The 27,870-nt window shown below is 39.7% G+C and overlaps 1 protein-coding gene across 2 annotated transcripts; it reads right to left on the bottom strand.

The window, feature by feature from the left end:
- Positions 1–88: 88 nt before the first annotated feature.
- On the bottom strand, positions 89–27,743 carry grk5l (G protein-coupled receptor kinase 5 like). 2 transcript variants are annotated; one of them, XM_077600748.1, is made up of 16 exons: positions 27,217–27,743; positions 12,854–12,949; positions 12,669–12,781; positions 9,782–9,859; positions 8,963–9,060; positions 8,735–8,827; positions 7,238–7,301; positions 6,351–6,491; positions 6,085–6,275; positions 5,848–5,885; positions 4,826–4,915; positions 4,552–4,760; positions 3,751–3,888; positions 3,119–3,256; positions 2,508–2,635; positions 89–2,426 (listed from the first exon to the last, which is right to left on the bottom strand). In XM_077600748.1, the coding sequence occupies exons 1-16, from the start codon at positions 27,266–27,268 to the stop codon at positions 2,378–2,380; spliced, it is 1,716 nt and encodes a 571-aa protein (XP_077456874.1). In that variant the 5' UTR covers positions 27,269–27,743; the 3' UTR covers positions 89–2,377. The 2 variants fall into 2 exon arrangements, with proteins under 2 accessions (XP_077456874.1, XP_077456873.1); XM_077600747.1 differs by having other exon boundaries at positions 2,504–2,635; positions 27,217–27,742.
- Between the last annotated feature and the right edge of the window lie 127 nt (positions 27,744–27,870).

Genomic DNA, 27,870 nt, shown 5'->3' with positions numbered 1-27,870 from the left:
ATACTCTTTTTAAACGACTAAATTGCAATTATGCTTTGATATTGTTCATAAAGATCATAAAAGTCAAGAAAATCACCATCAAGACAGCTCACATTTGGACTATTTGTCATAGTTTATTTATATATTTCAACGTATTTTGTTCACCACCTTATTGTACGACACACAATTGATTAGCATTTTGATTAAATTTCACTAATAACCATCTTATTGTTGGATACCTTTGTTCAAATTGGGAATAAAAAACACACTTGGTGGACGAGTGGTCGATAAATTAGTCTGGTCAATTAGCTTAGCATGCGTGTTTTTTTTAGGGTGTGGAAGGAATACCGGAGCACCCAGAGAAAACCCACACAAAACTCCACCTGGGATTGAACCCCGGACCCCGTGTGGGCGTCGTCCGGGAGCTCACGCAAACGAGGAGGCACTTCAGTCTTATTCAGATTACTTTTTGATATCAAGTAAACAGGTGTAGATTAGAATGGGGATTAGGGATTGGGATTGGGATTACTCAAATAATCTGGTGAAGAAAAATTGGCTGTGTTGCTGCAGGAAGGCCACTTTTTTTTCTTTTTTAAAATGATTTCCTTTTCTTCTGGCGTTGTACTTTCCCAGAAATAAATGAATGGGAGCAGATGAATAAAATGGAGATGAGAGCATCTCCTCTTAATGGATATCTTTGTTGGATGTGAGAAATAGAACAAGATGAAGAGGCATTCAAAGTACAAAAAAAGGGTCCGTGTGAACGTGAGGCAGCGATATTATTGAAATGTAAAAGGCATAAAAGGGAAGAAGAACACTTCAAATTCCAGACGCTTTGCATGGAATTACCCACGCAATCATGTGCCTTGAGAAGTAAACCCGCATGACATTATGTTCAGTTGTGCAATTTCTACGCGTGTGTGTGTGTGTGTGTGTATGTTTGTGTGTCTCTACTTTGCGGGGCCTCAACAAACCTAGATAAAGTCCGTAATTTCTGATCATAAAGAGTATATTCATTATTATAATTTTTTAAATGTCCAAACAGCAAAATATCATTGAAATGGCCCTCACAAGAATCTCAAATCCAGACTCCATTCTATTGCAATTCTCATCTTTAACACTAGAGGGAGACAGTCATCTAAACAGGGCTGAGCATGTGTGTGTGTATGTTTGTGTGTCTCTATTTGGCGGGGACTCAACAAACCCTCGATAAAGTCCATAATTTCTGATCCTAAAAAGTATAGTCATTATTCTTATTTTTTAAATGTCCAAACGGCAAAATATCATTGAAATGGCCCTGACAAGAATCTCAAATGCAGACTCCATTCTATTGCAATTCTCATCTTCAACACTAGAGGGAGACAGTCACCTAAAAAGTGTCTCTCCATTACTTCCAATGGAGAAAACTCTCTAGAATTTGGTTGTACTTCAACAAATGTACTTTTTTTTTTTAATCCAATATTTTAGTGGTCATTTTTTAAACATTTTTTTAGCGGTCATTTTTTAAACATTTTTTTAGCGGTCACTTGATTTTTATTAAATTCCAATGAATGTCAACTGACATGTAGTGAGCATATTTCAGTGCTATTGACGGGCAATTTTTTTTTAAAGCCCGATCCTCACGTCTTTTGATTTTTCAAAAGTTTGCACACCCCACCACTAAACCGAGGAAGATACTACCCGCGTTCTACGGTATGCGATATTACCCGTGGAATGAGGTAGGCGGAAGCAAAAAAGGGAAATAGCTGTCCACGCGTACGTAAACTTGTCCAAGCAATGACCGATGCGTTTGTACGCGAGCCACTATACGATATGTCGGCAGTGTGTCCGATGTGTCGGAAGAGCGCCCTCGCCTGGCGACAAACGACCGCAAAAATCGACGTCGCGCGACCGATCTGCAATCTTTGCCATCCGTTCTGAATATCAAGGAGTAACGAGAGGTAAGACGAGCGGGAAGTACGGAGAAGAGACAATTTCCGGAGATGGATAACGATTGGTCGGCATTTGGGGGAAATCAAACATCCCATTCCTTGTGGTGGCTTTTTATAATACAACGGATGCCCTGAAAAACAAACAAAATAGCTTAGTTTTTTTCTCCTTTCATCGGTGCAAGTGGCTCTGTTCTGTAGTCCAACGATCCTGAGGGAAAGAGGGCGTGTCCAAAGTGTCTATGACGGTCCCGCCCCCATCCCCCCCCCCAAAAACCTGGCCCAGGTCGACCTCACCTATGGGGTTCGAACCCGCGGGACTTGGGACAATCTCAGGACCCGGCTGTGGAGAAATTAGCAGCGGGTTAAAAAAAAAAAGGAAAAGGAAACTCCTCAGAGTTTATTCCTTTTGTCTCTCATGACGTCCACACGCCGCTAGGGGGCAGAATTGGACATGGAGTCCACAGAGTTTACGCTGGAAGACTGCACGCGGCTGTGGGAAATAGACACCTCCGGATGCTAAAAAAAAAAGTGGAAGATTGACGTTAGCTTGGCGGTGGGCGTGGCGGAACGCGGGAGTGATTGTTCCTACGTACGTGCCTCCTGAAGATCCTGTCCAGCAGGCTGCGTCGGGGGGGTTCCGGAGGTTGACTCCAGTCCAGGTCGGGGGGTCTCATCCCTTGGGGGCCAAACACGTTCAGATCTCGGAAACACTCCGTTTCTATCATCTGGAGAAGAGAGAAAGACTTTTGTGGGTCCTCCATCGGAGATCAACGGAGATCATCATTTTAGATATCATATTTAGATATATTTAAAAAAAAAAAATTGGATTGAAAGTAGGGCGGATGAGTGTTTAGCGTGTCGGCCTCACAGTTGGAGAACTGGGTTCAAATCCATGTCGGTCCACCTGTGTGGAGTTTGCGTGTTCTCCCCGGGCCTGCGTGGGTTTTCTCCGGGTACTCCAGTTTCCTCGCACATTAAGACATGCATGGTAGGCTGATTGGACACTCTAAATCGCCCCTAGCTACGAGTGATTGGTTGTATGTCTCCTTGTGCCCTGCGATTGGCTGGGCCACCAATTCCGAGTGTCCCCCGCCTGCCTCTGGCCCAAAGTCAGCTAGGATAGGCTCCAGCACCCCCCGCCAGATTAAAAGAACTGGATCAAAAGACCTAAATATTCCTCTTTTTTTCGTCAAGGTACACACGCTTACCTCATTCTGCCACGGGATGGAAACGCTGCCTGTGGAAAATTTGGAGTAGAAGTCATTGTCAGTTTGGTCCAAATTGACTCCCTTGACGGTGGAGAACTGCTCGATGTCCAACACGTCTTTGCAGTAAACCGCCCGAGGCTGCGAGAGGACAACCACAGTGAAAATCAGGAGAGCAAAATGCCAATTCTTTCATGTTTTTTTTCAAAAGCCACAACAGTGGGTTTATACAGTAATCCCTCGAATGTTGCGGTTAATGTAGACCAGACATTGAAAAATAATAGGGTCACCCCTATGATAGCTTGTATTTATTTATTTCTTCAGCCCTGAGTCCTAGTAGCAAGTAGTGTCTTCTGCTTACGAGTTTCAGCGTGGCTTTTCAATTTTTTTGGATATTAAAAAAATAATAATAGCGGAAAAATTGCAAAGTAGTGAATTCGCGATACTCGAAGGATTACTGTATTAGGGATGTCCTAGATCTGATTCAGGTTTTTTAAATGCAATCGTTGACATTTTCAAGTATGAACTCATCAGCAGGCTAACGTAAACGACCTGTCATGGCTGCTCGCTAAGGCTTTCCTTTGACTTGAAAACCTTCATTTTTTTTGGTTACCAACAACGATGGGACAACTCACGTCGGGCACGAAAGGAGGCTCCACGATTCCGGCTTCCAGCCTCTTGAAGTTGATGTTCTTGAAGAAGGAGTGAGCTTTGACGCCGGCCGTTCTGTCCGCCTGACATCCCAGCCTCTGCTTTGGGTCTTTGGTGAGCAGCTACATGAGTTTGGAGAAGAGATGAATCACCAACTGGATCACATGTGTCAAAGTGGCGGCCCGGGGGCCGAATCTGGCCCGCCGCATCATTTTGTGTGGCCCGGGAAAGTCAATCATGAGTGCCGACTTTCTGTTTTAGGATCAAATTAAAATGAAGAGTATAGATGTATTTTAAATTTCCTGATTTCCCCCTTTTAAATCAATCATTGTAATTTTTTAATCATTTTTTCTCGATTTTGTAAAATCTAAAAATATATTTGAAAAGCTCAAATAATCATTGTTTTAGATCTCTAAAAACAGAATATTCAGGGCTTTTAATCCAGTTCTTTTAATCCATTTATAAAAAAAATCTAAATATTATATTTAATCAATAATTGTAATTTGTCAATCAATTTTTTCTGTGTTTTTAGTTCAAAAATCATTTTGTAAAATAAAAAATACATTAAAAAGCTCAAATAAACATTGTTTTAGATCTATAAAAAACGGAATATTCAGGGCTTTTAATCAATTTATTAAAAAAAAAATCTAAATATTATATCTAAAATGGTTAGGCCCACATGAAATCAAGTTGACGTCAAAGCGGCCCGCGAACCAACCCGAGTCTGACACCCTTGACCTGGATCATCTCTCTCTCTCTCTCAAGCCCCTCCGCGACCACCTCACCCTTCGGCAGATTTCCTCGGTGTCCTCCGTAAACTTGTCGTTGTACTCCTCCCGTTCTTCTTGCACCCTCCTCTCCACCTCCTCCCGCTTGACCCGCTCCTTGCGGGCCCGAAAAGGCGATCGCCCGGCGGTCATCTCGTAGACCAGGCAGCCTAACCCCCACCAATCGGGGCTCATGCCGTACTTTTCGTTGTTGATCACTTCCGGAGCTGAGCACAAACCAAAATGGCGGTCGGCGAACCGACTGGCACGTGTGGACGGGATGGCCGCTTACCCATGTAGCCCACCGTGCCCACCCTTCCTCTGATCAACTCCCCGTCAGGCACTTTAATGGCGAGGCCCAGGTCGGAAATGCGGATGTGTCCTGCCATGCAAGAAGAATGCAAGAATTAGCAACCAATGTCTTACTTTTGAAAATACAACACAAAACACAATCACCTTAGTCACAGGTGTCAAAGTGGCGGCCCAGGGGCCAAATCTGGCCCGCCGCATCATTTTGTGCGGCCCGGGAAAGTAAATCATGAGTGCCGACTTTCTGTTTTAGGATCAAATCCAAATGAAGATTATAGATGTATTTGCTCATTTTAAATCAATAATTGCAGACGATTTGTACAAATTTGAATTTCCAAAAATGATCTATCGATCAGCACGATTGAAAAAGCTGTCAATGTATTAATCAATTAATTTTGGCAGCCTAGTTGGAAGACATACTGGCCCTCCGGATGAAAGTCCCTGGGTCCTATGTCATAGCTTTTGTGCTAATTAGTTAGCAAATACAATATGTATTGTATGTAAGATATTATATGATGTATATGATAACTAATAAATGATTAACATATTTTTTACCAATTTATTTATGTCTAAAATGTCTTTCAAATGGCAATTATATATATATATATATAAAATTGCCATTTGAAAGACATTTTAGACATAAATAAATTGGTAAAAAATAAGTTAATAAATATATAAATTAATTAATAAATAAGCGTGTTGCTGACATTTATTTATATATTTTTTATTTATTTATTAACTTATTTATTACCTATTTATTTATGTCTAAAATGTGTTTTCCTGTGTCTGTATTCTCACCCTCTTGCTACTGTGACAATGAAATTTCCCGAATACTGGATGGATAAAGTTATCTAATCTAATCGAATACAAAAGACAATCATCCATGTATTTTCATATTCATTTCATATCTTGAAGTCAGCAGTTTGGCATCGTGTGTGTGTGTGTGTGTGTGTGTGTGTGTGTGTGTGTGTGTGTGCGTGTGTGTGTGTGTGTGTGTAAACTCACCGTTGTCATCAAGTAGGATGTTTTCTGGTTTCAAATCTCTGCAAAAAAATAAAACACACCCAACCCCAAATGAATGTTTTGCTGAAACAAATGGGTCACGGTTATGATCACAAGTTAACATTCTCATCATTGGATAATCCCGGTCAGGGTGGCGGGGTGCCGGATCCTATCCCAGATGACTTTGCGTGACGATAGCTTCAACTGGAACCTTATAGGGACTGGTTGTATGAGTGGTACCTGTAGACAATGGATTCCCTGTGGAGGTGTTTGAGACCGCAACAGATCTGAGCAGCATAAAACTGGACCCTGTCTTTGTCAAAGCCTGGCGTGCCCATATTGTAGATGTGAAATTTCAGGTCTCCGCCATTCATGATGGTCAGCACCAGGCAGAGAGCGTCTTTGGTCTCGTACGCGTACGCCAAACTCACCTACACACCCGTGAAACGCATTGTGTCAAATTGGTTAAACTGGCAGCAAATGTTTGTTTTTTAACGTTTACTCACAACAAATCGACTGTTAACTTTCTCCAAAATCTGCTTTTCATTGAGCGCCATTGACTCTCCTTTCCTCTTCTTGATCCTCTTTTTCTCCAGTTTCTTACAGGCGTACATTTTTCCCGTGGCTCGAACCTGACAGGCGCAAACCTGAGATGAAGGAAAGTGAATCACGGATTATTCACATCACTTTGGAGAAAGAAAATGTGTCATTACTCATTTTACGGTGTGGACACAGGTGTTGGTTGACACACTTGTGAAATCTCAATCTCATAGTGCTCGTTTTGTGTTTTTGCTGCGTTTCTTTCTTAATGATTTGATTTGGTGATTCTTAATGATCCTATTTACTTTGATTTGCTTTGTACTTTGTGCTTTTGCTTTGTTGTTCTGTCTAATCACCCTTTTGCTACTGTCACAATGAAATTTCCCGAATACGGGATGAATAAAGTTATCCAATCCAATCCAATCTCCAGAATATTTGAAGTGGGTAAATTCTTACATTATTGTAATTGTACATTAAAATTACTTTTTTTTGGTAACGGTTTGCCTCTGCATAGTGGAAATCGATGAAGTCTTTAGGACTCAATGGAAAAGGGTAGTTAAGACTCATTGACTGTGACAAGCGACCAATAAAAATACAGCATTGAAAGTGGCTCACAGGAGGAAGTAAGATGATTTCCGGGGAAAAAAAATCCACATCATGTGCTGAAAATGAAACTTTTGGGTATCCTGGAGACCAACCTGTCTTTTTAAAAGCCTTCTTGTTTTGATTCCAATTTTTTTTCATTAGCAGCATTGGAGTAAAACTATATTTTTGTCTTATTTTCCTACATATTAAAGTCCAATTTCTGGAATTCAGTGAAGTGCGAGTAGAACTTTGGTCAAGTGTCACTCACCTCTCCAAAACCACCTTTGCCCAGGACCCGATACTGTCTGAAAGTCTCTTTCGTGATGGGTTGCCTGACAAAAAAACAGACGGTGAACACACGCACATGTACTGGATTATTGATCAGGGCAGAGATGTTATCCGCAGTACTCAATACCATCCCCAACGAGTCTGTTTCCTGTTCACGGGGTGGGTGTGGCCTCTTGCCTCTTGCGTGCAATTGGACTTTCCAGACAACGGATATGATCACGGATGCTCTGTTTACTGGGAGCGCCATCTGATACGCAGACTTCCTGCCAAAAGTGATCAACTCCTATTAGGAGCGTCAACTGTGGCTTAATAGAGAATAATAAGGTTATGCTTGGCTACTCGTAGGTTGTTCTGCGCGACCGCTCATTCATTCGCCCCTCCCAGTCAAAATGGATTGGACGCCAAAGACGATTTATTCCATAGCGTGCGAAGGAACCGGCAAAATATGTTGGCGGCAAAATCTAATGATTAAAAACGCATCTAAAGTAGCTACGATGACGCTTACGGGGGTTTTGAGCTGAAAATCACAGCTGTGAGAATTTTACATGAAAACTAGCTAAACCGCAGATGAAATGACTCGCAAGAAAATGAACATTCCGAGATTTCCACACTTGCGACGTCATCGAAAACGTACTCACGGCGCAGCGCGTGTGTCACCACGAGAAGAAAAAAAAACGTAGATGGAAAGTGAGCAAGTCAGGGAAAAAAAAAGACTGGGAAATGTGTGTGTTTGTGTGTGTGTGTGTGTGTGTTGCTGTCATGTGCCAAAACATATGGCGCACTTGGCTCAGCGTCTAAACGAGGAATGTCCCGATTGCATATTTTTGCACGCGAGTCGAGTCCGAATCACGAGTGAAAATATAAATATATCGCATAAAACATCATTTTTTTTTTGTATTTTTGGACATATACATGATTTTCATTCATATAAGAAATAATGCAGTGTTCAGTTGACCTCTATTGATTATATATATATATATATACATATAAAAAAAATATATATATATATATATATATATATATATACATATATATATATATATATATACATATATATACATATATATATATATATATATATATATATATATATATATATATATATACATATATATATATATATATATATATACATATATATATATATATATATATATATATATATACACACATATATATGACATATACTATACGATATATATATATTTTTTTTAAATTGTAGCTGGTCATTTCCCCTATGTTCTGCAGTTTTTTTCCCCCACTACATTAAATATGAATATAGAGTAGAGTACTAAATGTATTTTTTTTGGAAGCTAATGATAATTTTATTGTTTACAACCATCGACGCTTTCACTGGCAGTAACAGAAATTAAACTAATTTCTACTGGGAAGGCTAGCATTTAGCGACACCCGAGATAAAAGACCATTCCCGTAAATTTTCGAGGCACTGCCCTATGACCTTTGACCTTTGACTGACCTCTCCAGCATCTTCCACTGCAGGAAGCGGTCAAAGTACATGCTGTTCTCAAAGTCGGCAAACGGGGCTCCGCTCAGGTAGTCGTGGACGGCTCTGGTTCCAAAAACAACGGGTAAGTCAATACGCTTTACATTGTTCGTATGATGCGAGGGTCGGGGGATAAAAAAAGCGGGTGAGAATATCGGGGAGGTGAGAGGACGCGAAGACGGAGCGGCGGTGGCGTCTCACTTGCGGCAGTTGCTGAAGATCTCCTTACACGGACTGAGTTGGAGGTTCTCTCGGCACTGATCTGCAAAGACCTCGGCAATGTCCACACGCTGAGGAGACTACATCAACACATGCACGGAAAAAATACTCTTTATCCATAAACACACAAACATGAGTCTGCAAATTTCAGCTGTACGGTGGCACCTCTACTTACGAACACTTCTACGTATGACATTTTCAGGTTACAAAACCAGATTTACGAAATCTCCCAAAAGGTCCAGACCTGTCCCGATTTGGTTGTATTATTTTGAAAAGGTCACGGTAGCATCGTGTCGTGCTTGACAAAGCAATTGCAAGACATGCAGCGACGGAGTCGTTTATTCCTGAAAAACAGCTATTTTATATATTATATATATATATATATATATATATATATATATATATATATATATATATATATATATATATAAGTTGTTTTCAATTGATCATTTGTTTATGATGTTTCATAAGTTGTTTATGTGCTAAGATTAGCTTCCTCCTTATAATGCATGAATAGATTTTTTTAGCATGCTTGTTATTAATTTTAACACTTTATTAAATCATTTTCTTTTCATTTTCTCGCATTTTTGTGGGTTTGTCACATTTTTCATGCAAATTTGGGACATGTTGATCATTTCTAAAGGGTTTGCTGATCTTTTTTGGGAGGAAAAATAAGAGAATTTACATAGGCTAGTTACGAATAATCCAAATTATGGAACAAAGCTAAGTTCTGGAACCATTTAATTTCGTAAGTATAGGTGCCACTGTATATTAAAAAAAAAAAAAGACACGTTAACTCACTTGTTTGGAAAGAAAGGTCTTGATAATCTGGTCCCCTCTGCTTTTTCTTTTTTCATCAGGCGTCACCTCATAATCTTCCTGTATAAAGAAATACATTTTTTTTAGCTTTTGCCGGACATTTTCTCTTTTTTCCCCCCGCAAGATTTGTTTCAATATTGTAAATATAAACATAGAAACATTATAAAACATGCTGTTTATCTGTCACATTTTGCATTATACTAACACATCATTTCCCGATCACATCATGGAGTGTGGGAAATCTCTAGCCTACCCGCACCAGCGTAAAAGCCGGACATATTGGACATCCCAAAGAAAAGAACCGTGACGCAGAGTGAGCACTTTTCACTTCGAATGAGGGGGGAAAAAAGCAGGCTTGGGGGGGCTGCGACGAGGGCGCTCGCGCTAACACTAGCTCAACGCCGTCTATCGGCGGCTTTTTCCCCCCAACGAGGCCCTGTGTTGCCTGGCAACCGCACAGAAAACACGGCAGGATTCCTCGAGGTCCTGGAGTGTCATAGTGTGTCACACCAGCGTCACCATCTTTCCACTATAAAAAATACACACACATTCACACACGTATACAAACAGTACGTACACACATAAGCCCGGAGATTTAGTCTTTAAAAAGCAGCAGCAGGCAGAAAGGGCACGCAAGTATGGACTGGACTCATCATCAAGTCCACCAATCAGGTGCCTGCAAATTGATGGCGTAGCACAGGGGGTGTCAGACTCGGGTTGGTTCGCGGGCCGCTTTAACGTCAACTTGATTTCACGTGGGCCGGACCATTTTAGATATAATATTTAGATGTATTTTTTTTTATAAATGGATTAAAAGAACTGGATTAAAAGCCTAGAATATTCAGTTTTTTTATAGATCTAAAACAATGTTTATTTGAGCTTTTTTATATATATTTTTAGATTTCACATGGGCCGGACCATTTTTGATATAATATTTAGATTTTTTTTAAATAAATGGATTAAAAGAACTGGATTAAAGCCCTGAATATTCAGTTTTTTATAGATCTAAAACAATGTTTATTTTAGCTTTTTTTAAATATATTTTTAGATTTTACAAAATGATTTTTGAACTAAAAACACAGAAAAAATGGATTAAAAAAAAATTACAATTATTGATTTAAAAGGGGGAAAATCAGGAAATTTAATATACATCTAAACTTTTCATTTTAATTTGATCCTAAAACAGAAAGTCGCCACTCATGATTTACTTTCCCGGGCCACACAAAATGATGTGGCGGGCCAGATTTGGCCCCCGGGCCGCCACTTTGACACATGTGCAGTAAACAAAGAGTCAAACATGTCTATTGGGAGGGGCTCCTTCCGGACGCTCTGGAGAGTGCACGATGAGGCATTTGGGGGACTTTTTAGGGGTTCCGTTGATTAATCACGACTCTGTCATTGGTCGGTTCTAATGCCAGCACGTTGTTAGACAACGCTGCAAAAGGTGAACGTAAAATATTGAACTGGGTAGTACTATTAAAAGGGACGTTATATTTCTTCTGGCTGCCCGGCAACCTCACCGTGACGCGAAGAATCTGAGAAGTTGCTGCATCATAAAAAAAAAAAAGACTGGCAGGACTCGAAATGTGTTCTAGTTGGTCACCAGTGTTCGTAATCTTAATTTATGCCATCTTTACATTTTTAATTGGAAACACTAAGTTGTTCCAGTTGTCCTATTGGCACTAGTAAGTATTCAAAAGCTGACATTTCCCACATTTGATTTTTAAAGAGGTCCGGATGCAGATTTTTTTCACTTCCATCTTTTATCAAGATGTTGTGGCGACTTTGATCCAATAGACAAATATTTAGACCAGTAAAAATAATGCAAAAACGTACTAGATTCATTCACTGTCACGATCATTAGTTCCATTTATCCAGCCTAGCATTTGGATTTTCATCAGCCAATAAGCAAAATACACTAACGGATCAAGTCCCAACTTGCCACCAAAACAGAAACACTCCGATAAAGTCGCTAAATATCGAACGCCAATACTGAGTATCGTATCGGGACTTTGTTTTTGTCACTATCATATTGGCCCGAATATAAGACGGTGTTTTTTGCTTTGAATTAAGACTGAAAAAGTGTCAGTCGTCTTAAATTCAGGGTCTAGAAAGAGTAAAGAATAAATGAATGGCTTCTGGTTTTTGAAATGTAAATGAACCAATCTGCTGCGATGAAATATATAAGATATCTTTAAAGCGAATACTGAACACTTTGATGGTTAATGCAGTTATTCCAATTTTGTTGTTTTATCACAGCAGATTGGTTCATTTAGTCAAAAACTAGAAGCCATTCATTTACAAATGTGATTGTACTTTATTTTACAAATTGAAATGTTCGGATATTAAGATTTTTGTATGATTTGAATGAGACAAAACATGATTTTTTTCTCTAACACAGGGGTCGGGAACCTTTTCGACAGAGAGAGCCTTAAACAATTCATACTTTCAAATATTATGGCTTGAGTGCCAAACACATCATTTAAAAGTACACATACATGAAAATATGTGTATTTTTAAAATTCATTTCACCACTTTTAAAGTAGAAAAGGTCTCCTATTGGTGCGTTTGGGAATCAACTCTCACTGACGGTTTCCATATTTTTAACTCACAGGTTAGCGGAGAGCCATATGCACCCATCAAAAGAGCCACAAATGGCTCCCGAGCCATAGGTTCCCTACCCCTTCTCTAACATATCGTTCTAATCATTTTTTTCAGATGTTCTGCCTTTACTTTCAGCATAAAAATTGATTTTGGTGTTCAAAAAGCTGTTTTCAAACTTGAGTCTTGAAAAATAGGGGGTTGTCGTCTTATATTCGGGCCAGGACGCTATTTACTTGAACTGGCTTATGTGCGTGTGAATATCTACCATTGCATCCAGCAGCTGAATGCAGCGTTGCAGTTTTGGTCTGGTCTCACAGTAAAGACGGAAGAGCTGCTTTCCAATTGGCTGTTTTTCACAGATGCTGACATAGTCCTTCTCTGCAAATAAAAAGAGCAAACAACATTTCAAAACAAAACCAAAAACACCAGCAGACACTTTCCCAAACGTACCGATGCTGTTGCCCAACTCAGTGCACTGACTTATGTGCGGGAAGCGAAGGATCTCCTTCCATTTTTTGCTCCTCCCTTTCCGCTTGCCTCCTCCACCTGTGGCGAAAGCACCAGTTTTTTTCAGTTTTCTGAAAATGATGGATTACAGAGATCCAGAGGCGGGGCGGGGTTGTCGTCGGCTCGACGCCCAATGAAATCATAGTCTCGCATTGTACGGTGTGTATAAAAATCAAAGATTCCGTTGCGTTTCCTCTCCAAAACCCCATTTTTTTCCCGGCGGATTTTCTCCGTGGGAAGAAAGAGGTCTACCGTCCCCCCGTAGGGAAATCCTGAACACCAAGACTGGATTCCATTGTTGTGAATAATCTGGAATCGGGTTCCTGTTGCATCGACCATTTAAATTTGGGCTGTCAAACCTTGTTTGCTTCATTTCCTATTTCTTCTTTGGGCCCCTGCCGTCAAAATGGCAGCCAATGAGTTCGTAAGGACACTTGAAATGCCCCAAAACCAACAGGAAGTCACCTGGAAATGCCCCAAAATAAGCAGGAAGTGACCAATGTACAAGAAGCAAGCGGGAAAGTCCCTTAAAATCAATAGGAATTGAGCCCAAATTTACAAAAAGTGACATTGAGTTAGCATAATGCTTAGCCCGGGAGCTAAACAGAGTTTGACACCCCTGATTTAAATCTCACGAGTTTTTACACACTAATTAAATCTCATCTGTCAAAGTGGCGGCCCGGGGGCCAAATCTGGCCCGCCGCATCATTTTATGTGGCCCGGGAAAGTAAATGATGAGTGCCGACTTTCTGTTTTAGGATCAAATTCAAAGGAAGAGTAAAGATGTATATTAAATTTCCTGATTTTCCCCCTTTTAAATCAATAATTGTCATTTTTTAATCCATTTTTTTCTGTGTTTTTAGTTCAAAAATCATTTTGTAAAATCTAAAAATATATTTAAAAAAAATCTAAAATAAACATTGTTTAAGATCTATAAAAAACTGAAGATTCAGGGCTTTTAATCCAGTTCTTTTAATCCATTTATTAAAAAAAAACAACTAAATATTATATCTAAAATGGTCCGGCCCACATGAAATCAAGTTGACGTTAAAGAGGCCCGCGAACCAACCCGAGTCTGATACCCCTGAATTAAATGATACATTATTGTCAAAGAGTGTTAAAAATTAAATGATCAAGACTCCCACAGAACGATTACTGAAAATAAGCAATCAAAAGTCAAGATTTGACTCTGCATCGTTGAAACCGATGACGCAATGGAATGATGATTCAAAGGAAAACGTCAGTTGATACTTGTTGTCTTTATCGTGTGACGAGTCGCAATACGAAATAGAATTTAAAAAAAATGGGGCGGATATCAGTCATATTCGCGTTGGATTAACCTTAACCTGTTTTCTGATAAAGACAATAAAAATTCTCGGCTAAAAAAATCTGCATTTGCTGGTTTTGCGCTTTGCTTTATTTTAAAAAGACAATCGCTGGCATTGATATGATCTCATTCCTCAGAGGGATACAAGAAATATTTTGACCAAGTCCAGCTGTTGTGTCGAGTGTCTCGTTTGTCTCTTTTTATCGATTTGTATGTGGTCTTACGGAGCGGCTACCGATTCCATTTCAAGTGTCGATCGAGCGCGGTGGAAAATGACTGCGAGCGAGGCCGCAATATGGCAAGCATGAGAACAGGAAAAGCTACGACAAGCAAACATCTTTAAGTCATAAGCCTGGAATGCGAGCGGCAGCACGTCATGTTGGAGCCTCGGAGGGAAAGCTTCAGCACTTTTGTCTTGGCATTACCGCCTCCCCCCTTTCTCCCCTCTTCCTCCCCCCGTCTCCTCCCCTCTGCTCTTCCACTTCCTCAGTGGAATTGTACTTCCACTCAGAAGGTAATTGTATCACTGGCTTCCGCTTTTTCTGGTATTGTTTTATGTGCAGATTGATTTCGGAGTAGCTAATCACTCATTGACAAATTGGACCGGTTTTTAACCTTATTAGTTTGGTCATGACAAATTCAATTCAATGGATTTATGTGGCAGGAAACACACATGCAGAAATTCACATTTTATGGGAATTACGTATCTTCGATTAACTCATCTCTGATGGTAAGAAATGAAGCAGAGTTTCCCTAAAAACAAACTTTTTTTTACTTGAAATAGAAGAATGGTGGAAATAATGATGTCAAACAGAAATCGTCCAATTTTGAATTTCTCCAACTTAACAGGCCATGAGAGCAATTTCTGCATATTACCGTAATACTGAAACTGGGAGCAAGAGATATATAACCTACAGACTTCTGTATGAGATTTAACGTTTATTTGGACATCTTTTCAAAAGTTGTTGTGAGTAGTCTTTTTGAAAGAGAGAGGCATAAACAATTTATTATTTAATAATTTGTTATTCCTTGAGAGCTAGACTCACAATTTAAAAAGTCAAAATACATGAAAATGTCATTTTTTAGTCATTTTACCACTTTTAAAGTACAAAAAGTCTCTTTTTAAAAGAGAGAGGCATAAACAATTTATTATTTAATAATTTGTCATTTCTTGAGAGCCGGACTTACAATTTAAAAAGTCAAAATACATGAAAATGTCATTTTTTTAGTCATTTTACCACTTTTAAAGTATAAAAAAATCTATGAATTCTTTCGAAAACGTTGTTACGCTGTTGCTAATCAATGAATATCAATGAGATCAATGAGTATCAATGAGAGATAGAATGAAAAAAAAAATGCCACAATGGCAACGTGACGTTCCTATTGGTGCGTTCGGGACCCATCAAAAGAGCCACATGTGGCTCCCGAGCCATAAGTTCTCTACCCCTGCCATAGAGTATGTGTTGTGGTACTTAGCAAAGGGGAAAAATGGTATTCAAAACACATGGCTTACGCTCGTTCAATTAATAAAATATTGGTTATGTGATTAAAATTCAAGAAACTTTGTGTACAAGTTCAGAAAACAGCTTCTGAAAGTTTTTTTTTTTTTACCCAAATCAAACTCACAATTTTTTATCTAAGATCAAACATTCTTCACTATTTAAAGTACAGATTTTCCGTGTCTTAATTGAAATAACGTGCTTTAGCCTTTCTTGTCCATTTGTTGCGTAAAATCAATTTAGAGACAATTATCTTCATTTTAAAATAGATGTCCTCCACTAGAACCAATCTGAGTTGGCAAATATGAAGTTAGCTTGCATAACAATGACATTTTCACTCGGAAACTGTTTTTTCATAGCCATAAAACTGTTTTTTTTAAGGGTAGCCAATTTCCCCAGTGTCAAGAAGAGGTCACGTGTCCCCAGACAAACAGCGAGCTCCAATGTATTAATAACTGCAGTCAAAATATCCCCTTAGAGAATCATTAACTGGCAGCACCTGCTTCTCATCAACATTGTTTTTGACTCCGTAAGCTAGAAGCGCCCGCGCTCGCCGACTTAAGCTTCTGGAAAACTGTTAATATCCAAAGTTATGTTCCACGTTCCTGTGAGGTCGCATAATTTCATTTCCTTCAGCCAAAGCATGACGAGTTCATCTCTACTCCTGCCGCTGATCTAAAAATGAAGATACCGGACAGTCATTTTGGAATGTGAAGCAAACGCGTGGTTTCCTGCGGAAGGTCGAAATTTGGGAATGTGAGGTCTAAACTATTTTATGTACTGAAAGTCTGACGTAAACATGGGTCAGCCACACGGCCATTCAACTTTTTCTACATTGAATTTTATGGGTGTGTCAATTTTTCATTGAAAACAACCCGGATATCTTTTCTAAAATGAACAATTTCTACTAAAGTGGTACCTTGACATACGATCTTAATCCGTTCCGGGACTGAGATCGTATGTCGAGCTTTTCGTAACTCGAGCGGACGTTTCCCATTGAAATGAACTAAAAACAAATTAATTCGTTCCAACCCTCTGAAAAAACACCAAAAACAGGGGGGACTTTATCCACGGCAACGCACTCGTAACCGAACAAACACATTTAAATTAACTTGGATTAATATATACAGACACACTCAAACATACGTTTAATGTAACTTTACACAAAACTGAATTCTAATTTAGTTTTTTGTTTTTTACCTTCGTTCTGGGCGGGTTAGCTGTTTGCCACGCCTCCACCCTCACGTTCGCTATCGATGGGCTGTTTGCTGTTGTCTTCCCTTCAAAATATTCCGAAAATGATGCACGCAAATGTCCTCACAATAGGATAACGCACGACCACTTGCCAACGAGAAGTAGTCTTGAATGAGCGATCGCGGGAGCTAACAGGCTAAGGAAGGAATAACACTGAAAAAATGCAACAGCTCAGCCTACCCACATATTGATTGTGGGTAATGAAGTTTTATTCTGAGAAAGGATGCCATTGGCTATCGGTGTTGTGTGCACGAGTATACTTCATTACCCAGAAAGCCCTCTTTTTGCCCGCGCATGAGCGTTGTGCGTTTTCTGGTCGAAACTCGTCTGAATAAATCGTTCAGTACTCGTAGATATCTGTTATACACGAAAGAGATGCGGCAAAAAAAGACGCTTGGTCTTTTTTATCCCTAATACCGTATTTTCTCGCATCTAAGCTGTATTTGTAACAAAAAAAAAGATGACTGAATCAAGCGCGGCTTATATGCATGTGCACAAGACTTGCTATACCATTTTCACCAGTAATAACATTTACTATTTGTGGGTTATTTTCAGTTTTGCAGTAAGAAAAAAAACATTACTGGATGAACTAATAATTCCTTATGATATTGATTCATCCAGTATCTCAGAAATACCACGTGCCATGATTTTTCTCAAGATTTCCCCTTCAAAGTAACACATTTGTACTCTTTATTAAAACCACGAATATGGAGGTGAAAATTGAGAATCAGTGGGGCGGCTGATACGCGAGAAATTGTAAAATTCAACTATTTTAAGGCAATTTTAAGGGTACGTTATACGCGGAGGCGGCTTATATGCGAGTAAATACTGTAACAAAGAGGCATAATACATTGAATGCTTCACCTAAACTAGTTAGTTTTTTCAAATTCCAAAGTCAAAGTCAGAAAACCTCTGTACACACACTTGTCGCCCCCTCAAAAAAAAACGACAGCATTCTTCATTTTATCGCACATAAATAATTAAAACTCCCAACATATTAATCCGTCAGTGCACACTGTGGTTTCCTGTTAATCAAAAGAGTCTTAACATTGTTTATTATGTTGATATGCATCTGAAATATTCAGGCTTGAAGCAAGAAATCATGTCGAAAAGTCACAATCTAAAAGTTCATCTAACTTCATGAATGAACTTTTCAAAAAATAAAAAAACGACGATTTCTTTCACGAAACAAATGTGGCGCCCTGTCACCCGCACGGAAGCCGAAATCCACAGCACGCCGAGGCGTTGCTGCGAACGGCCCCGACGTCACTTTAATTTCTTCCATACGGGCTGTGTGGTCAGTGCACTTTATTTATGTTTCCCCTTAACGGCCCTGACATCATCAAGGCATGTCAAGTCGAGTAAAAATAAGGTTGAAGGGGAAAGGACATCCTGGCGGCGGCAACGCTCCACTTTGAGGGCGCACCAGTCTCCAAAAACATTTCTAGACGCGACCGTGACCGTGACCTCTGCAGTCGTGCCCTTATGCTGGATTTAACGGTAGCGAGCGCTCCGGGCCTCTGCACTGCGAAACACGTCCTTGCTTGATCGTAAAGTTCAAAAGTGTTGACACACAGAAGAATCCAGGCCGTTAAAGCAACGTGGGGCAACCCCCCCGGCACTACACACACACGATATATGCACACACAGTGCTGTATACATAAAAATGTGACCACTGACTCAATGTTGACTACTTATTATGATGACTACTATTTATTTATTATGTTGACTACCTATCTATGTTGACTACCTATCTATGTTGACTACCTATCTATGTTGACTACCTATCTATGTTGACTACCTACCCTATGTTGACTAGTACTTATTTAATATGTTGACTACTTATCTATGTTGACTAGTACTTATTTAATATGTTGACTACTTATGTATGTTGACTAGTACTTATTTAATATGTTGACTACTTATCTATGTTGACTAGTACTTATTTAATATGTTGACTACTTATCTATGTTGACTAGTACTTATTTAATATGTTGACTAGTACTTATTTAATATGTTGACTACTTATCTATGTTGACTAGTACTTATTTAATATGTTGACTACTTATCTATGTTGACTAGTACTTATTTAATATGTTGACTACTTATCGATGTTGACTAGTACTTATTTAATATCTTGACTACTACTTATTTATAATGTTGACAAATACTTATTTATCACGTTGACTGCTACTTATTTATCATGTTGACTGCTACTTATTTATTATGTTGAACATTACCTATTTATTATGTTGACTACTACTTATTTATTATGTTGATTACTACTTATTCATAATGTTGACAACTAATTTATTATGTGGACTACTACTTATTTATTATGTTGAACACAACCTAGTTACTATGTTGACTACTACTCATTTCTTATGTATGTTGACTACTACTTATTCATTATGGTGACTACTTATTTATCAATTACTTATTTATTATTATTTCTGGATTATTTATGCATTTGTTTGTTGTTATTTGTGCACTTCTCTACTTGTTTATGTTATGACTACCCATTACATTGACTACTTGTGCACTTAGTGGTGAAAGCTTTAAATCTCATTCTACTTGTATAATGACAATAAAATCATTCAATTCAAAAAGATTCAGGCATCAAAACTATATACACACCAGTCTTAAGCATACTTTTATTTGTCCATGGTAACAGATAGCTATAGTCCCCTGTAATGTTTGGACACGCCTGAGCTTGTTCACTATTTATCTCTATGCGTTCTGCTGTCCTTATGCATCTTAAAACAGTTCCATACAGTGTTGCAGTCAGTCTTTCTACTATGCAGGGATGTCCCCGTGTTACACATTAGGTTGGTCATGGGTGTTGTTTTTTTTACCCCAAATGTGACCTGTCCTTGTGATTGTCCATTAAGTTCACCTGTGGTTTTCCCCCCACCCCAGTGTACGACCCGTACGGTGTTTGTAAGGTTTTTTGGGGGTTTGTAAAGGGAATCATAATCATTTATAAGGGCAGTTATCGGCAGAGGTTGACAGGTATGTGACTGACACCCCTGGTCTAAGCGATACATAAATGAGCAAGAGTATGATGCGATTAAAAATTCATGGTAAGCCTGAAATGTTTGTGAGTGAAAGAAGACATATTGGAGCCACTCCTAGGACTTCCTGCTCTTTTTGTTTGACGCCGGTTGCTGTTTGTATTGCTCAGAAGGCCGGAGGAAATGCTGACCACACCTGAGCGTGAGGAGAAGACTATTGCCGGAAGACGCTCTTGCCTGTTTGGCCATGATGTCATGCTGCTCTTTTTATGCTGCAACTCTATTACCATCTGTCAAGAAAATGGCGGCTAATGCATTTGGGATAGGATAACAACCACCATTAGGATTTTTTTTCCACATGAAATTCATCAGAATCTTAATATATCAACAATAAATGATCTAGATTCACACGTATCCATAAGTATTGAAATTTGTAACGGTTTGCCTCTGCATAGTTGAAACCGACGATGTAAAGGGAAAGATCTAGCAAAAGAAATTCGTTCATTTTCTGAACCGCTTTATCCTCACAAGGGTTGGTGGGGGTGCTGGAGCCCATCCCAGCTGACTTCAGGCCAGAGGCGGGGGAAAACCTTGATTTGGTGGCCAGCCAATCACAGGGCACGAGGAGACGGACGACCATCCACACTCACATTCGTACCAAGGGGCAATTTAGAGTGTCCAATCAGCCTACTAAGCATGTTTTTGGACTGTGGGAGGAAACCGGAGTACCTGAAGAAAACCCACGCAGGCCCCGGGGTGAACATGCAAACTCCACAAAGGTGGACCGACCTGGATTCAAACCCAGGACCCCTGAACTGTGAGGCCGATTCTTGGAACGAAATGAAAAACACAAGTAAAAATATTGTCGGTTTCGAGAAAAATTAGCTACGCGCGTGGTAAAAAAAAAAGCAATGTTGCATGCAGCTACTCAAGATTGGAGAGGTTTTAAAGCATATCAGAGATATTGATTATCCCCACATTAATGCGCATGAAATATTAAATGGATGTTCCGTTCAAACTATGGCAACAATCCAAACAGACTAAACTCAAGAGACGGTAAAATGTTACCGTAATGCAAAATCAATGTGATACAAAGTGGAAAAAATAAAACCCATGATGCACTGTGCTTGCTCAGGACATTCTACAATATTACCCGGATATAATTTACGTCAGGGCGGCCTCACAACTCTGGGGTCCTGGGTTCAAATCCAGGTCACATCTACTGTGTGGAGTTTGCATGTTCTCCCCGGGCCTGCGTGGGTTTCCTTCGGGTACTCCGGTTTCCTCCCAGATTCCAAAAACATGCATGCTAGGCTAATTCTGGGCTAAATTGCTACTAGCTATGACTGATTGGTTGTTTGTCTCATTGTACACTGCGATTGGCTGGCCCGAAGTCAGCTGGGATAGACTCCAGCACCCCCCGCGACCCTTTTTGAGGATAAAGCAGTTCAGAAAATGAGATGAGATGAGCGAATTCACTTTTCCTGGATTTATATTCATTCCGCTAGTTTTTTTTCTCACTTTAAAATGAAACCCTCCTGTTTCCCAGAATTCTTTGAACAACAACAGGCGTGAACTTGAGTTCCAAATCCAGTACAGTACGGCGTGTGTGGGCAGAGGTGACAACAACAATAGAGATGCGAGTGCAACGGAGCTGAATATTTCCACCCAAGTAAAAAAATATGAGTGAAAATCCCACACAAAACGCACAGATTCGTGACTCCATTTTTAAAATGTGCATTTCTGCTTCTTCTTTGGGGGATGCTTTCAAGTACAGTACGTCGTAACGTAGATTCTTCCACATTTAACACACAGTCATTTACAGAAATATTATTGTCACTTAGCCACCCACTATCAAAAATATGCAAGTAATCGAAATAGAAAAATGATCTATATCCATGACACGATGACTGAATGAATTATTTGTCCACTTTCCTACTTATTTTTGTTGTTGACTACTTATCAATTTAATGTTTATTTGTTTGTTTATTGTTGTTATTTGTGACCTTCCCTACTTACTTATGTTGTTGACTACTTATTCATTGATTATTTATTTATTTGTTTGTTGTTGTTATTTGTGCACTTCACTACTTATTTATGGTGTTGACTACTTATGTTGACTATTTATTTATTTATTGTTTATTTGTTCATTGATTGTTATTTGTGCTCTTCCCTGCTTATTTGTGTTGTTGTCTACTTATTAATTTATTATTTATTGGTTTGTTTGTTGTTGTTATTTGTGCACATCGCTACTTATTTGTTGTTGACTACTCATTATGTTGACTTATTTATTTATTACTCATTTATTGATTATATAGTGATTATTTACTGTTATTTATGGAATATTTATATCATTTATTTATTTGTTGTTGTTATTTGTGCACTTCCCTGCTTATTTATGTTGTCGACTAATTATGTTGACTACTTATTTATTTAATACTTATTTATTGATTTTATAGTGATCATTTACTGTTATTTATGGATTGTTTATATTATTTATTTGTTTGTTATTGTTATTTGTGCACTCCCCTGCTTATTTATGTTGTTGACTACTTATTTATTGATTTTATAGTGATTATTTACTGTTATTTATGGAATATTTATATTATTTATTTGTTTGTTATTGTTATTTGTGCACTTGGCGGTGAAGCTTTAGATCTCATTCTACTCGTATAATGACTATAAAAGCATTCAATTCATTCTTTCACCTCCACATATGTATATATGATCTACGTAGGTGTGCACTTGAGTTGCCCACCCAAAGAAAAGCCAACAGCATGTCATGGCGTGGTGACATCTTTTAGAAGGGATGGCGCAGGTCAACTGTTATTGGAGAAAGCAGGGATGAGTAATGCATTTTGCTACAGGCCTAATTGCATTAGTTAGCTAACATAGCCACGGAGCTCAGCACAGACTTCACATTGTACCAATGAAATTCGTGATGCTTGCCTAGATTTTCTCGTCAAGAATTTGCTTAGGATCGCTGGGAGTCATGCTGGGACTGGTTGCGCTATCCAAAAATGATTTACTCTAGCACCCCAAAGAAGATTTTTGTGAAATTTAAAGCATGAAAAAGTATAAGAATAGTTATAAGTTATTAGGTATATTGATTTTGTCGGAATGCTGCTCCGTTTTTTATTGGCTTGCAGCAAAAGATGAAAATATCATTGAATATGGCCCGCACAAGAAGCTCAAGTACAGCCTGCACTTCTCAGTTTTAACACCAGATGGAGATAGTCATTAAAGCAGCATTTCTAATTCCCTGACAGGTCAAAACAGGATACCATGATAAAACAAATGGACAAAACTGTATAAAAAATGTTAGCAATGTTAAATTTACTCATAATTATGTCTACTATTCATCCCAGAATCTGCTTTTCTAGATCCCCTAGTCCATGATGTCTAAAAATTAACCTTACTTTTGGATCACAAAAGAATTTAAGACCTTAACACTGTTTATTTTTTATTTTTTTACTGGATCAAAAGGTAATATCGAATCACCATCTCGATTTTTTAAACCCAAACCCTCCCAACAAATGTATGATAATTTTTCCCATTAAAACTGACACTTTTCTGAGAAACGGAGCTGACCTTATTACTGACGAGTCCCCCGGCCCCCCACAAAGGGCGAGTAGAACTAACTACTGTTTACTGTTGTACTGTTTATGACTGAATCGGTTGTATTATACATTCAATCCCAGAAAGTTGCAAGAAAATGCTAGCAGGCAGCGTGAATGTGGAATTCAGTCCGTTGGAGTCCAAACAAAATACCCTGATCTGTTACCATAATTTAGCGAAGCCATCTGGATGCAGCACTCTAAAACGCCCCCCGTCCCCCCGCACCCTCCCATACACTCATTCACATCGACAGCCAATGACATTTGTCAGTTTTGGAATCTACAACTGCCACCGGGCGGAGTTGTGAATGGCGAACCCATGCACACACAGGCAGCGGCCGGCGCAATTATACGCCGACAAAGGAATTTACCCTGGAATATACCAGTGTGGGCGGCCCGGTGGAGCGAGTGGGTAGCGGGTCTCACTCACGGTGGGGGAAATGGGTTCAAATCCAGGTTTGGAACTTTCTGTGTGGAGTTTGCATGTTCTCCTCGGGGATGCGTGGGTTTTATCCGGGTACTCCGGTTTCCTCCCACAGTCCAGAGACATTGATTGGACACTCCAGATTGCCCCTAGCTACGCGTGATTGGTTGTTTGTCTCATTGTGCCCTGCAATTGGCTGGCCACTAATTCGTGATTTTTTGATTATCGCGGCCATGTCTGGTCCACATGAACCGCGATATTTGAGGGATTACTGTAAAAGTTTCAAATTGTGAAACAGTCATTTTGTTGCTTATTTTTGTCTAATATGAAACGGAAGTTGTTTGGTTTCTAGGGCATCAACTTTTGGTGACATAATGTATTTACTTGCGTAATTTAAGGAGATTTAAGTCATATTTGGAGAATAGTCAGGAAACTATGCTATTAAAAACATGACATTACTTATTTTTGCATCACTCGAATGGGAAGTTGTTCATTGACATTAGCTAAATTAGTGTGAAAAATTACATTTTGGAATCATTTTGGAGGTTTATGGGATTCCTGCTGATAAAACTTGGATGAGAATGACTATTGTTAATATAGGCGACATCGTTTTAAATGAAAAGATTTTCAGATGGTTAGATTTTTTCAATGTAAAAAATTTGGGAAACACTGGAATATACGACGCGGGTTGCCAGTTGTGACTGTCAAAACGGATCGCAGTCACAACGCCGTGCCATTGTCAGGCCTGAATAGCGTCCGATTCTTCCAGATGATCAGCTGTCAGACCAGCAGTTTTCCCAGAGAATGCATAGCGTACACACAGTGTTAGCATTGTTAGCGGTCGATTGATACGCCAGTTTTTTCTTTCGACGCACGTGCTCGTCATCCGCCAAGACGGGAAAAAATGGAGACGGGATGGCGGTGGCCCATTGGGTTCGTTACGTAACGATCAATCTGATTAGAAATCCGACGGGCTCGCGTCTAACTGATTGAGACGCAGCGCCCGCCGTTCCGTGTTTATGTAAGTCAGTGGTCGTGATTGCTTTGTTTTTTTTCCGAGTGGTGAGTTGGCCATTGGAAATAGAAGATGAGTCATGTTTTCTTCATGTTGAAAACGGATGAGGAATATTTCTATGATTTATGTATCGCTGCAGGAGTCAACAACCAAACAATGTGTGGATTTGACCACCCATATTGCTAGCTACACACAAAAAGGCAAAATTTTAAACTGGGGGAGTAGAAAGATGCCAAAAGCAGCATAAAAAAATCTAATCTGCCAAATTATGTTTAAAATATAATTTATTATCTATTTTTAATGAACCCTGATGAATTGGATTGTGTTTTAAGGGAGAATAAAAATAAGAGAAACATGAAACGAGCTAAAGAGCCACAGTATAAACAAAATATGATAAGACACAGACCTGCATTCATTTTGGCCGGGAACCACATGCGGCTCGAGAGCCTTTTGGTCTTTTGGTCGCCCGTTGTCGCGGTCGGGGCGACCAAAAGACCACGACCAAAAGACCACGACCAAAAGACCGCGACCAATAGACGCCGACCAAAAGACGCCGACCGCACACGTATTTTTTTGGCTCAAAAAGCTAACCTACTCCCCGCCATTGACGGCGCTAGACGTCAAATCCATATGAACTGGGAGTGGCTAACGTCCGTTCAGAATACTATACTCGAGAGTATAACTCACAGGCCCGGCCCACCCCGTGATGTGGGACCATGGGCTGCCTTTCCTCTCCCACACGGAACCTGGAAGTGGCCCAACGGAGCAACTAGGACAAGCAATATCTGTCACGGGTCATTAACTGCTCTTATTAATTTGCAAAGCTGGATTCTCCCGGCCCAGTCATGCTCTGCTTCCGTAAAACAAACGTCCAGTCTGACCAAGGTGGCTTCCCGTCTCACTTTATTATTTCCCACGAAAAGCACTCACCCCGGCCGTCCTCCTTTTTTCCAAAGTATATGTCGTCACCGTCAGATAAATGGACTGCCTGGATTCGACTCCTGCGTCATGGCACAACTGGTCATACAACAACCCACGTGCTATGACACCATTTGTTAGTAACACAAGGGTGGATTGGACTTTTCTAGGGATTCAACATAAAATGACAATCACCCACATCAATATGGGAGTTTTTACACGTTAGCATCCAGCAGAAAGAATTGTCTTTTAAAAAAAAAGGTTGGCTAAAATAATTTCACTTCCATTCATATCTAAGTGGAAACATTTACCGTATTTTCTCGCATATTAGTCGCCTCCACGTATAAGCCGCACCCTTAAAATTGCCTTAAAATTGTTGAATTTTACAATTTCTCTCGTATAAGCCGCAGCCTTAAAATTGCCTTAAAATCGTTGAATTTTACAGTTGCTCTCGTATAAGCCGCACCCTTAAAATTGCCTTAAAATCATTGAATTTTACGATTTCTCTCGTATAAGCCGCAGCCTTAAAATGGCCTTAAAATAGTTGAATTTTACAATTTCTCTCGTATAAGACGGCCCCTGATTCACAATTTTCACCTCCATGTTCGTGGTTTTAATAGAGACTACAAATGTGTTACTTTGAAGGGAAAATCTTGAGAAAAATCATTGCTCGTGGTATTTATGAGATACTGTATGAATCGTCTGAAGCCTGCATGGACGCAAATTCAAAAAGGAAGTCATGTGAGCAGTACAACCAGGAAGTGTGTCCGTAGCGCTCTAGTTTGTCATCCCTAGGTAAGATGACGGCACCCTAAGCAAGCAATTAGCTTTTTTTCATACATTTTATTTATTTTAATATTTTTTCCTTTTTTATAAAGACGTTAATTTCCCACAAAATAGTCACGTGACAGTACACAGGGTCCAATGTACGTATTCCAATGTGTAATGTTATCCTTAATGAGCGTATATTCTTTTCGTTTTGAAAGCGGGTGAAGCAAACAGGTTTGCGTTTAGAAATAAGAGAGCGCGTCATAGCTAAAATAATAAAGATAATAAAAGAAAATTTGATTTCCCAGCGAATCCTTTCGAACGTTTGCATTAATATTGCCCAAGGTGTGGGAATCATCTTGCGAGGTTTACCTGCAGTCACGGCCATCTCAGTCTCGCTCATCTCTGCAAACATTTCACCGAGAAGACACCACAAAAACAGCACAAACATCCTTCATGCATTAACTTACCCTCTCGGGCTTTAAGCAGTACAGTGTTGGCCACGATATTCTCCAGCTCCATCAAAAAATAATAATAATAAAAAATGTTTAAAAAAAAATCCCCAATTCAAGGGGTTCCGTGAAGGCACCGTCCTTTACTCCTCGTTTGCTGCCCAGCTAATTTCACTCATGACAAAGTCGTATGAGATGAAAGAAGGTGGCATGGGTCTGCTTGCGGTACACGGGCATGGTTCTTGCGGGATGGAAGTGCGCCGCTGCATTTCTACTACCGCCGAAGAGTCCGTCCGGTGCGTGGTTTGGCGACGGAATATCTCCACGGCATCGAAGAACCCCGTTGGAGACGCTTGGTCTTCACGAAGCGGCTCCCCTTCGGTGGATTCTTCACGGCGGGAGAGCGAGAGCTTCCCGTTTCAGGCAAAGGTTGGCTGAGTGCACCATAGAGGACGTCAGCGCGCCCCTCTGCCTCGGTGGGACGTCATCAAAAATGGGCTGGAACCCCGGCCCCAAAGGGCGTCAAGTCCGCCGATGCTACCGGAAGTGTACGCGTTGTCGCTTGGTCCTCAAAGTAAAAGCCTTCGGTTATCGTTTCTATTTCCGAGCCAGGTGAGTAGTCTTGTGTTGATACAGTGGCGTAGCCAATGTCTCTTGGGGCGATAACATTTT

Source organism: Stigmatopora argus, chromosome 5 (assembly GCF_051989625.1).
Source record: "Stigmatopora argus isolate UIUO_Sarg chromosome 5, RoL_Sarg_1.0, whole genome shotgun sequence".
NCBI lineage: Eukaryota > Metazoa > Chordata > Actinopteri > Syngnathiformes > Syngnathidae > Stigmatopora > Stigmatopora argus.
The sequence above is the reverse complement of the archived record's forward strand: the minus strand, read 5'-3'. Positions and strand labels throughout refer to the sequence as shown.